The sequence below is a fragment of the Colletotrichum navitas genome, assembly GCF_030913465.1.
Source record: "Colletotrichum navitas strain CBS 125086 chromosome Unknown LY79scaffold_63, whole genome shotgun sequence".
Classification (NCBI taxonomy): Eukaryota; Fungi; Ascomycota; class Sordariomycetes; order Glomerellales; family Glomerellaceae; genus Colletotrichum; species Colletotrichum navitas.
Window position 1 is genome coordinate 222,110 of NW_026850609.1, and position 11,447 is coordinate 233,556.

The following is an 11,447-nucleotide window of genomic DNA, read 5'->3' on the forward strand; positions in this document are numbered from 1 at the left end:
GTCTTGCAAGTAGACGGGCTTGGATAAAAAATAGTAAACCTACTACTGCTGATGGGAACGACCCTATCCTATCGGGTTTTGATGACAAGCAATATTGCGCAATCCCTTCATATGGTCTTTCTATGTATGATCCTTGGCAGCGAAAAGCTCACTTTCAATTGCAGCGACGGTCAAAGATGCTATTTTCGAAGAACGCCGTGCAACAAGCAGTTCGACTCTGATGCGGGACTCTGATGCGGCTGCAGTCATGAGGTGTCAGTATGCGCTGACCAGCATCGAGTCACCGGTCAAGGTGCCAGAGTGGTTAATGGGCTGCCCTGCTATCGGATCTTCTGGTATCAGCACAGGCAGTGGCTTCGGTCGCGCAGGTTCGAATCCTGTCCTTGACGTCGTTTTTTGATGCCTTTGGCATGCTACTACGTTTGCCATGCCCGGGTCCGTCGAACGGCGCCGATTTTTGCTCTCGTGCACGCGGGACGCCCCAAGTCGCGCCCCTTTGAGAGGAAAGCACCGGTAAAGTAAGTAAGTAGTCAATGCTGTTGTAAACGGAGCAGGGGATGCTTGGCTTCGACGCCGTCTTGGTGGTGGGTCGAGCTCGGGGGGTTGGACGCGAACCGGCCCCCGTCGCTTATTTGCTTCTCACCGACATTGATCTCTAGGCCATGGTTCTTTTGTGTCTGGAAGTCGTTGTCTAGTTGGTAAAGTTGAGCTGGGAATCAATCCATGAAGGGTCACCGTCAATTTCGCTGAGTGACTAAGTAACCCCAGGCACAACTGTGATCCAGACCGTTTCAGGGCTAGCCGGCCCTCTTTCATTCGGATGGCACTCGTGGCAGACGGGCCCATCTGAGTTCTCGGGGGATAGAGAGCTGCATCATCCGGAACCAATCATGTAGATACCCCCTCGACGATATTCTCTTCACTCGGAGGGCGAGGGCAAACTCCCCGGACTGTCGTCGAGGGGCCCTGTCTGTCTACATACAGGTATGCGTGGGTAGGAACAGTAACACCGAACTTTGGCTGCTGCCGAGCTATCCGATAGTGCATCGTGTGCGCGTCTCCCATCTTGGCATCGGCTTCCGCTCCTTGTCCTGCAGGCAACGACGGGCAAAGGGCAACTGGACGAAGACGACGCCAGGGTTCCCGGAGCTTGTCTGCCTTTGGAAGGCAGTAAAGGAATTGCAGAAGGCTCCGCTCTTCTTCAAACCATGTATTTCCCATAGGCGTCAGTAAGCAAGCCACACATGCAGCAGACGACGCTGGAGACTCTACGCCGTCTGTCATCCTGTCGCCCGCATCTCCGTTCGTCCAAGGTCCTCCGCAAGTCGCTCCAGACGACAACAGAGAGCCGGCCGGGTTTAGACAAGAGAAGACGGGCTCGCTGCGGCCCTCAACAGCGACAAAAGGTTGAGAACCCATCCCCCTCCCTCAACGGGCTGACAGAAGCCAAGCTAGGAGTGGAACGACTCTTGACCTGCTCGGAGAAATGGAAGTTGTTTAGCTCTCTCTCTTTCTCTCTCTCTCTCTCTCTCTCTCTCTCTCTCTCTCTCTCTCTCTCTCTCTCTCTCTCTCTCTCTCTCTCTCTCTCTCTCTCTCTCTCTCTCTCTCTCTCTTCAGGTGGTGGTGCAGGGTCCTGCAGCCAGCGGCGGGTGCACGCACAATGCAACGTGTTGCCGGGGGCCCTGTAGCTCTTGGCATTGGGCACCACCCCAACGCATGTCTCTCTCCCTGGGAAACGCGGACCAAAACGGCGTCGTTGTGTTCTTGGCGGCTCGGGCAGCTGGATGTGTGTGTCTGCCTTTACGGCTACCAGGTATGGTATTACCTCCCGTCGAGCTCGGCTCTCGTTCGAGCCTCAATCATTGGCATTACGGGCCAAGGGGCTGGGCATCGGAGATCGATCCACGGGCGAGCTTCCTTGGTTTGAGGCAGCCATATGATTAGAGAGCCGCGGGCAATTGTATGTCTCCTCGTTCCATCCCAACCTATGTGCACACCATAGAGCCGTCCGCCCGTCCGGGCCAAAAGACCTGGCGGGTGAAGAGCATAGAATAACCTTAAGCTATGCTTTTAGCGTAAGCAGGAGCCTGATGCGGGGAAAGCTAATTGAATAGTGCGCCGTCCACGTTTTCGCGGTGGTGGTTGAGTGCGCCGGCCCGACGCATCATTCGAAATACAGAGGGACGCCTTCACCCGAGACTTCGCGCCTTTGTCGGCCACTCCTGGGGCGCCTCACGGTCCGTCAGTCTGCCAACTTGCTTCCCGCCACGGCTCGGGCATCTCGCGGGTGGCATAGTCCGTCCTTCACTAGCGGGCGAAAAGCCATAGGGGCATCGGCGATGGAAGCCCCAGAACAAAGTGAATAGCGACACAACGGGCTGCTGCTCAGGACGGGTACAGGTAGAATGCCAGAGCGATTTGGTCGGCGGCCAGTGGGTTAAGCCTATTTTGGAAGGCACTGCCACCACCGCCACTGCCACCGCCACGGCCACCACTGCCTACGTCCATAACCCATGCGAAAAACGCCCTTTTTGCCGCAAATCCACCATCGCCAACAGACGCCCACAATGCCCGCGTTGGTGCCACCGTCGCCGCAGCCGTTACAGTAATATAGGTACTATGGGCACTATGGGCAGGGTTAACTTGGGCCTTGAATTAGTCACGTGATATAATGAATTTTTGAAATAATTGCAGCTGTTTCTATTTTGCCTTGACTTTGAATTGCTCAAATCTGAAGAGTTTTTAACTTTACGTAACTTTCTGAATCCTGGCCTTCTCATTGGTTAGTTAAGTCAGAATGTTGTTGTGGGCGATTTCTTGCTGGCGCTGACATAATGCATTCTGAAATAGGCTTAATCCACTGGCCGCTGACTAAAGCGCTCTGGCATTCTACCTGTACCCGCTCAGGACTACACAGAATGTAATTCGCGGCCCTCCAAGGCCAGGGGCCAATGGCCCTTTTTGCCCAGGTGACGACGGTTCGCTAATTAGTGGCCTGACAATCACCTCCGCGGAGCCGGGGCAGAAAAGGGCAGTGATGGGCGCGCTGGCGTGATGCCAACACCGCGCGAAGTGGATGAGCACTATTCCACCCCCCAAGAGTTGCGTGACGAGGCTTCTTGCTGGGCGCGGCATTTCATCAAAACAGGAGACCAACTCGACCGCTGCGAGTTCGGCGCCGGTTAGGGGTAATAACATAGGATGCATGCCTGCGGATGACACACCATTGTGGCATATCGGTTGCCATTTCCCCCCCGTTTGCAGAACGGGGACCGGGGCGTAATTGCTCCGTTTCGTCACCGGGGCTTTATGTCCTTTTGCCGAAGAAGAGCGGCGGCGGCAATATTGGCATTGGTTCCACGGTCTTCCACCTGCGGACCAAAGGAGCGCCGCAGAGGAGGTTGTGTACAAAGACAAGCGCAGGACGAACCGCGAACTCTGGGGGGGGGGGGCGGTCTGGGGAAATAAACTTCAGAGCGTCCACGAGATCTGGGGAAGAAAGACAACTTCGCGCCCGCAGCGAATCGACGCTGCGCCACGAAATATACCTAGGCGTCCCCGAGGTCCAGGTCCGACGCCAATCTCGAAACCGCCGTCACCAGAGACAACGGCACGCTCTATGTGTCAAAGGGTGTGTGTGTGTGCGCGCGCGTGTGTATAAGTGCAACGTTTGGCCTCGGTAGAAGCATAACAATCCCAATGGGGTGTGTAGGAAACGCACCCCAAGCTTCCCCCGCAGGCCAGCGCCATGTGGCCATTTGTCTCTTCCCGCGCCTCTGACGGAGGTCGATATTAGGGGGGGGAGGGGTCGATCACCGCAGTCATTGGTGCGGTCATGATGACGCCTGGTCCGCACTTGGCCCCGACATGCCGGCGATGAAGACTTTCAGAGGGCATGCGACGCCAATGGAAGCCCGAGATGCCTTTGAGAGAGCTGCCTATAGACGATATCCTGGACGCTCGAAGGAGGACGGCCGGCCCATTGGTAACCATCGTCGACTGGCCCTGCTGACTGGCAGCAACGGGGTTCACATTTGTCTCGAACGACCCAGGATGCTGCCAGCGCACCCCGTCTTCCCCGCAACCCAAGCTCGGGGATGCGAATTGGAGGGGAAGAGGGGGCGTGGACAGGGACCGGCTGAATTGGACGGGCGTGACAGAATGAATCGCGGGCAGCAGGCAGCAAGATGTGGCGTCTCATCCGATGAGCCGGGAGCGTCGAAACGCGCGATGCCATGCAAGGGCCGAAACAGTGGTGCTGTGTTCCCACCGTATAAACTACAAACCGGAGAGAGAGAGAGTGGGTGTGAATGGGCAATCCCACTCGGTGGTCTATGCTGTCGACCAGATCCGTCGTGGTCCCTTGACAGGATACTCGCCGCGATGGTTGGAGGAATGCGTCTCCTGGATGACCTTGATAGACCAAGCAGCAGCAGCCGCATCGCCAGATACTGACCTGATGCCGTAACACCGAGTGCCGGTGGCAGCTGGACCGGTCACGATCCGCCGCCAAGCCGGGGAAGAGGCCGTCACTGAGTCGTTGGTGTTCGTTGTAACCCTATGCGTAGAGCATTCCAAACCAGCCGCCCTATATATATTGCTGTACGGACATTCGGCCTGTGTTTCTCTCTTCAGAGGATGACTCAGTTCCTAGCGAACCTCATTTGAATGACACACGGTAACACTGATTGACCCTCATATCGACTGCGATTTGGGGCGATCAAGGGACCGCCCATTGAGATATTGAGCTCTTCCTCCCTGCAGGCAACAGTTGTCCAAGCTGAACGGATGGCAGAAAGAATGATCTGAATAAGACGCCGCCAAACTGGAAACGTTCAGACGGCAGACGCATCCCGCAGCGGCGACAGTACCGTATAATATGCACTAGATGACTGCCGTGACACCAAGGCGCTAACCATCTAGTACCACGCCCCCCTCCGTGTTCAACCGGCGCATATATATTACCACGTAGCATGTTTACCCACAGCTTGACGCATCATGAACCCCAAATAGGATAGAGGATATATTTTTCTTTTTCGAGCCGAGAACCGACAAGCTGTAAGCACTACAACCTGTTCTGTATAAGACAACAGGAGATGCCGGTTCCGCATTGCCGCTCTAATGCTTTGGTGAAAGACGGCATTGAGGGTATCTGACAAGCCGGAGCACAAGAATCGATCGGCCGCCGCATGCCCAGGCCGTTTAATGCAATAACAATCCGCGTTCCCCAAAAAGCCCATCCCGTCCTCTCCCCCGTTATTCGCCTCGCCACGGGCGGCGAGAGAACGCAGCCACCTGACAGAAAAAAAGAGAGTTGGAAAAAGTCGTGCTCTGCTGGTGACGGAAAAGGATGGGAATGACATCGGCTCATGGTCTGATCTGCCCAGCCCAGTGGCCCCCAAGGCGGTGTTCTTCTTGGCTCGTTCTTGCAACGCTACTGTATCCGTATATATGCATCGAAGGGCCGCCGGATGGCCGGCATCTCTGTCAGCAGCAGCCCTTTCTCCTCACCCCGGGCTGCACATCACTTCCCGCTAAGGGGGGAGGGTCTCCTCCGTTTTGTCCGGAGAGGGGACGCTGCCAGCCGATCTCTGGGTCATTCATTGGCGCTGTCACCTCAAGATGACAGCAGAAACCCTTGACTTGCGAGTCTAGTGTGTATGGATACAGTCTTCCCTTCGTCCTGCTCTGTAGAGTCCGTTACAGTTACGTACGGGTGTTAACCCCCATGTCTTCTCCAAGTCCTAGCTGCTCTCTCCCTCGTTCGACGCCGGGGTATTCACTCCACCGTCCACCCCCATCCATGTGCCATCCCACCACCACACATCATCCGACTTTAGTGTACGTTGGAAATAATGAATTCGGTATGGAGCTTTTCATCCAACCCATTCCCCTTTGGAACCCCCCCGGCCCAGTGTTCCCTGGGCCTTTTGAAGATCGGCCCTTGGGACCCAGACGCGGCTCGTCCAGTCCTGTCCTTACTTACAACCCTTGGTCCGTACGCTACGCGACCTTTGCTTGATCCACTCCCTCTTCTTCCCGCAGACGAGACAGACGCCTCCTCCTTGCTACCCTCCTCCTCGTTGGTGTTGTTCATCCGTGTCCTCCACCATCTCCAGTTCTCCGCGCCGGGCGTGGCCCACACACATCTGTGCATACCCCAGACGTTGTTCACATACGTTGGCGAAGCTGCCACCAGCCCATCAACCATTTCCGTTTTGTCCTGACTCTCGACCCCCGACATCCTTTCGTCCCGATTCGAGTGTCCTCTCAACCCTTTTCTCCTCCTCCTCCCCGCCCCATTACTTAAAGAACACAACCCCCTCCCCACCCTCCTGCTCTGAGCTTAAAGGAAGCCTTCCTCTATCAAACTGTGCGTCTTCTCCCGTGGAGCTCGACTACGCTGTACTCTTCCTGTAGAGATACCTTGTACCCGGCCGCCCATTGCTGCCCGTTTCCATACCTACCCTCCTCTCACACACCCGGAAGATCGCACACACCCAATAGACACGATGGCCACGCACGAGACCCTCAACCACAACGCCGTCCCTCCAACGGACTTGGAGAAGGATGTGCACACGTCCGGCGCCGACCACTACAACGGCGTTCAAGCAGGCCAAAACGCAGCACACGCGCGACAGACCGGGCCCTTCACCCGCGTTGCCGACTACCGGAATATGACTGAAGGCGAAGCGCAGGCGTTCGGCGGCACCCTCCAGCCCGGCCTCTGGAAGCCGTACGAGCACAGAAAGTTCGCCAACCCGGCGCCCCTCGGCCTCTCGGCCTTCGCCCTCACCACCTTCGTCCTCTCCTGCGTCAACCTGCAGGCCCGCGGCGTCAAGGCGCCCAACATTGCCGTCCCCCTCGCCTTTGGCTACGGCGGTCTCGTTCAGCTCCTCGCGGGCATGTGGTACGTCCCCCCCGGTCTTTAACTCCGTCTCCACGTTTCGAGTTTTTCTCTCCCCTTCCTTTCTCTTTTTACCCGGTGCCAGGGGGGGGGGGGGGGGGGTTTAGGGGATAGATAGTGTGTCCCCCTCCCTCCCCTCCAAGTTCCCCAACATCTCATCTCAACTCGTCTCCACGAATCCGGTTACCACCCTTCCTCTCCCCACCCGCGAGTGGAATCTGCTCCGTCGTTGCCTGTGTGGAGCATGGATGCGCCCGCTCTAATTGCGCTGGAGCGTGGGCCGTGAGCCAAACAAGAGCATGGGTGAGACGGTCGGTCAGACGGAGACGACGGGGGTGGTTCTTCATGGTCTCCCCTCCCATGTGTCAGGGAACCTGTGGAGAAGAAACCGGCATGTGTGTGTGCGATACGAGCATCATTTAGCCGTCAACCCAGACGAGACTCTATCAAACCATCTCTCAAACGCGCCAATGGCCGACTGACACTGACATTTTTTTCTTTTGGTCCTCCACAGGGAAATGGCCGTTGGCAACACCTTTGGCGCCACCGCCCTGTCGTCCTACGGCGGCTTCTGGATCGCGTACGGCATCCTCCTGACCCCGGCCTGGGGCATCATCGCGGCGGACGGCCCGTACGCGGCCAACTACTCGGACCACTACTCGGCCGTCGGCTTCTTCCTGACCGGCTGGTTCATCTTCACGACGCTGCTGCTCCTCTGCACCCTGCGCTCGACCGTCGTCTTCTTCTCCCTCTTCTTCACCCTCGACCTCGCCTTCCTCTTCCTCGCCTGCGAGAACTATGCCGCCAACAACGGCGCCCTGACGGCGAGCCGCAACCTCCAGATCTGCGGCGGCACCTTTGGCATGCTCGCCGCCTTCTTGGCGTGGTACTGCGCCCTGGCCGGTCTGCAAGACGACAGGTGAGTTTCGCGGTCCCCCCTCCCCCCTCTTTTATCTCTCTCTGTTCCCCTCTCTGTCTCCAAAATGCCGCGTCGTGCGCCATGTGGATTCCGTTTGCTAATGGGCGTTTTTTTGTTGTTGCAGCAACTCCTTCTTCCAGGTCCCCGTCTTCCATCTCCCTTGGTCCGACAAGGGTAAGGAGCTTCGCAAGGCCAAGAGCCACCGCTCGGTTGCTTAAGCAAGGTTCTTTCTTGTTCGCTTTCTCTTTTTTATTTTTATTTTCTTCGCAAAATAGTTTTCTCTTTTGATGATGATGCGCGCCATGTGCGATGGAGCAACCTCCGGTCCACAAGGGCTGCGGTGGCATGGATATATGTTGATGGAGAGAGGATACCCAAATGGTGAGGGTGTCATGCCCAGCGACGACTCATTTATTATTAGAAATCCGAAGCCATGGATGAGAGTATTCTCTTCTGCTTCGTGTTTTACCTTGTTAATATTTCTAGAGGCCCTGCAAAAGTGAGGCCGGGAGAGCAAGAACAGAGACGGACTTGACGATGCCTTGCTACAAAGGCCTTTACATAGTTTAATGAATGCCATAATTTTCTACGGGCTGGTTTCCGCTAGACTGCCCTACTTTGGTTGGTATGGTTCTGCGTCGCGTTGAGGCGAGACTTGTCAATCGTCGCAAACCGTTGGAGAGAATCGTCCCTCACCGGTGCAAAGCACGCTCGGCGGACGAAGCGACGTCGAGGAACCCTTGCTGATGCAGCAGTTTTGGAGGAGAAGTCTTGGCACCGGAATCTGCTTTTTTGGTGTTTATTTTTATTTTTTCTGCCTCGTAGGGCGGGCTCAATGTGTCGCACGTCCGCTCTCTCGCGCGCGCGCAATCACGGGAGATGCGCCACCTCGCCGCGGGAAAGGATTCGGGGGCGGCACTTGGGGCCTTGGCATACCTCACTGCTTCCTTTTGAGTTTTGCTGGAGTCGCCCGGGTGCGGAGAAAAGAGAGGGAGCGAGAGGAGTGAGAAGTATGGTGTGTGGTGAAGTCGCAGTTGAAGGGTTGGCGCCACGGCTGGGCTGATGACATTGCTACGAGGGTTCACGACTTCGGGCAGTAAGGGGTTGTCTCTTTGTCGACGACATTATTTGCTGCGAGATGGGTTTACCGACTTATTGGTGTTGCTGCGGGCTGACGATGCCGAGGCTGGTATCGACTTCAGCTTCGATGCAGCAGCGCGGGTATCATTCCAAGGAGTCTCTCGCGGATCGCCTATGATGATCTTTAAGGAATAATATCGTCAGCGTTGCCAGTCTTGCTTCACAATGTCGCATCTCATTACGAATGGTGCAATCGAGATTTGTGCACGACCTGCTCCACAACCATATTTTTCTAGTGCTTTTATAGAGCATGGCAGTCTTTGGTGTACAGTCTGTTGCGTTGGCAGCGTCCAAAACCCATTTTTTAGTCTGTGCGCTTGCGCTACACAAATACAGCACCCATGCAAATTTAGGTTTTTTAGGCAGCAAAATACAAAATCTGCATTTTAGTAACATTTAATAGTTATAATTTAAAGACACATAATAATAATAATAATAAGGGTATTTAGACCTATATAAAGGCTACTTATTAGTAATAACCTCTTCTTTATATATAATAGCTAGCCTACTAGGTAACTAAGTTACTAAAGCTATAGAAGTAGTCTTAGACACTAACTATATATTTATATAAAGAAGTAAAGTCTATAAAGTCTATAATAACTTTCTCTTTACTGTCCTTTACTATTATTATTAAATAAATATACCTTTAAATAAATATAATAGTACTAAGGTTAAATAAAGATAAGTAAAAAAAGATAATATAAATACTAAAGTTATTTAAGAAAACTAATAAAAAATTACTATATAGATAAGTTATAGTACTTATATAGTCTAGTAATAGTATTATTATTATAAAGTAACTAGCTATATAGTAGTTTATCTTCTTAGTTAGTAAAACTATATAAAGTTAGAAGTATAGTAACTATATAAGTTATTAGAGCTTTTTACCTACTATAATAACTTTACTCTTAAAAAAATATAGGATTTCTTTTATAAGTAATTTAATATAAAAGTATATAAGTTAAAGATTAGTTAGTAACTTTATAAGGCTAGTTAGACTTTAAAGTTAATTTATATTATTACTGCCTAAAGGGATAAGGTATTATAGTGTAGCTAAATATACACTATTTATAAGTACTACCTAGAGTAATTAGTATTTATTAATAAGTTAGGTGTTAATAAATATATAGGTATATAGAGAATAAGCTAGGCACTAAAAAGTCTAGTACTTTATTAAAAAGATAAGCTTAAATATAGGTAGTAATACTAAATACTTTTTACTTTTACTATAGATAGTATATTTAATATATTAATATACCTAGGCTTAATAAATAATAATAGGTTTATAGTATAGATAAAAGAGAGGGTTTTACTTAAGTATAGTACCTTTTTTATAGTAAAGTTAGTTATTATTATAGATAACACTAGCTTTTATTACTAATAAGATATTTAAGAGGTATATAATTTAGCTAGTGTATAACTATTATATTTACTATTATACTTACTTAACTTTAACCTTATTAAGAAAGTATTTAGTAACCTTAAAAAGCTTCTTTATAAGTAGTACCTAGTATAGAATAAAAATAAAGGGATTTATAAGAATTTAAAGAGCTACTTTATAACTATATAGTAGAGGTTAATTAGAGGATAAAGTAAATAAAAGGGTATTTTTATTACTTATTTATTAACTTTAATAGTATATAAAGGTTATTTAATAATATATTAATTAATAAAGAAGAATTTACTAATAGTAGTAAGGTTAAAGTTACTACTATAACTAGTAGAAAAAGTGCTATTATTAAAGTAGTAATAAAAGAAAAAAACAACTATTAATAAATAGTAAAGAAATCTAACTATAGTAACTACTTATTTACTTTTACTGCTAGCCTTATTATATTACCTTTTACTACCTTTATATAAATCTATTAATAACCTATTATTAACTACTTATATTAGGTTACTAGCTTTATTACTATATAACTTATTAAGACTAAAGTTATTACTATTAAGCTTATTATATATTATAAAGTTAAAAAAATATTAACTTATATAAATAATAGGTAATAATAAATAGTCTAATTATAGAAGTAAAAATATAAAGAAAGTATTTACTATATAGAGGTTAATATAGTTATAACTACTAGATTTAATTTAACTAACTAAATCTTCCTCTCTTAAGGTTACTTATTACCTTATTAGTTATAGTATTTATAAGAAAGAGCTTATTAATATTATTAACTTTATTAACTTTATTAGTAATATATAGTAATTTATGCCTTTAGTTAAAGCTAGTAGAGTTATATTTACTACACTTATAATACTATTAAGTAAATAAGAAAGTCTTAATTAACCTCTATATAGTGTTAATAAGGGATATAAGTATACCTTTCTCTTTATACTACTCTTTTAGTATATACTAAATAACTACTAGACTTAATAATAAGCTTTATAATTACTAAAGGGCTACATTAGTACTACCTTTATAGCCTTATTATTACCCTTTAACTTTAAGAAACTAGCTAGTAAAATCTCTTAACTTTA

The 11,447-nt window shown here is 49.5% G+C and overlaps 4 protein-coding genes and 1 non-coding gene across 5 annotated transcripts; 3 read left to right on the forward strand and 2 right to left on the reverse strand.

Moving 5' to 3' along the window:
* The first annotated feature begins 286 nt into the window (after positions 1–286).
* On the forward strand, positions 287–389 carry LY79DRAFT_t205. Its single transcript has one exon. It is a non-coding gene; the product is annotated as a tRNA-Ser (tRNA).
* Positions 390–658: 269 nt separating this feature from the next.
* On the reverse strand, positions 659–1,563 carry LY79DRAFT_337298 (uncharacterized protein). Its single transcript, XM_060552546.1, has one exon. It carries the CDS (start codon positions 1,417–1,419, stop codon positions 889–891), a length of 531 nt encoding a protein of 176 aa, XP_060410829.1. The 5' UTR covers positions 1,420–1,563; the 3' UTR covers positions 659–888.
* A 1,197-nt stretch (positions 1,564–2,760) lies between these two features.
* On the reverse strand, positions 2,761–3,469 carry LY79DRAFT_563697 (uncharacterized protein). The gene is made up of 2 exons (XM_060558587.1): positions 2,851–3,469; positions 2,761–2,782 (listed from the first exon to the last, which is right to left on the reverse strand). Exon 1 carries the CDS (start codon positions 3,205–3,207, stop codon positions 2,890–2,892), a length of 318 nt encoding a protein of 105 aa, XP_060410830.1. The 5' UTR covers positions 3,208–3,469; the 3' UTR covers positions 2,761–2,782; positions 2,851–2,889.
* A 306-nt stretch (positions 3,470–3,775) lies between these two features.
* On the forward strand, positions 3,776–4,588 carry LY79DRAFT_337748 (uncharacterized protein). The gene has a single exon (XM_060552547.1). The coding sequence runs from the start codon at positions 3,868–3,870 to the stop codon at positions 4,453–4,455; it is 588 nt and encodes a 195-aa protein (XP_060410831.1). The 5' UTR covers positions 3,776–3,867; the 3' UTR covers positions 4,456–4,588.
* A 1,725-nt stretch (positions 4,589–6,313) lies between these two features.
* LY79DRAFT_337832 (GPR1/FUN34/yaaH family protein) lies at positions 6,314–8,373 on the forward strand. The gene is made up of 3 exons (XM_060552548.1): positions 6,314–6,910; positions 7,422–7,826; positions 7,951–8,373. Exons 1-3 carry the CDS (start codon positions 6,513–6,515, stop codon positions 8,042–8,044), a joined length of 897 nt encoding a protein of 298 aa, XP_060410832.1. The 5' UTR covers positions 6,314–6,512; the 3' UTR covers positions 8,045–8,373.
* Positions 8,374–11,447: the final 3,074 nt, after the last annotated feature.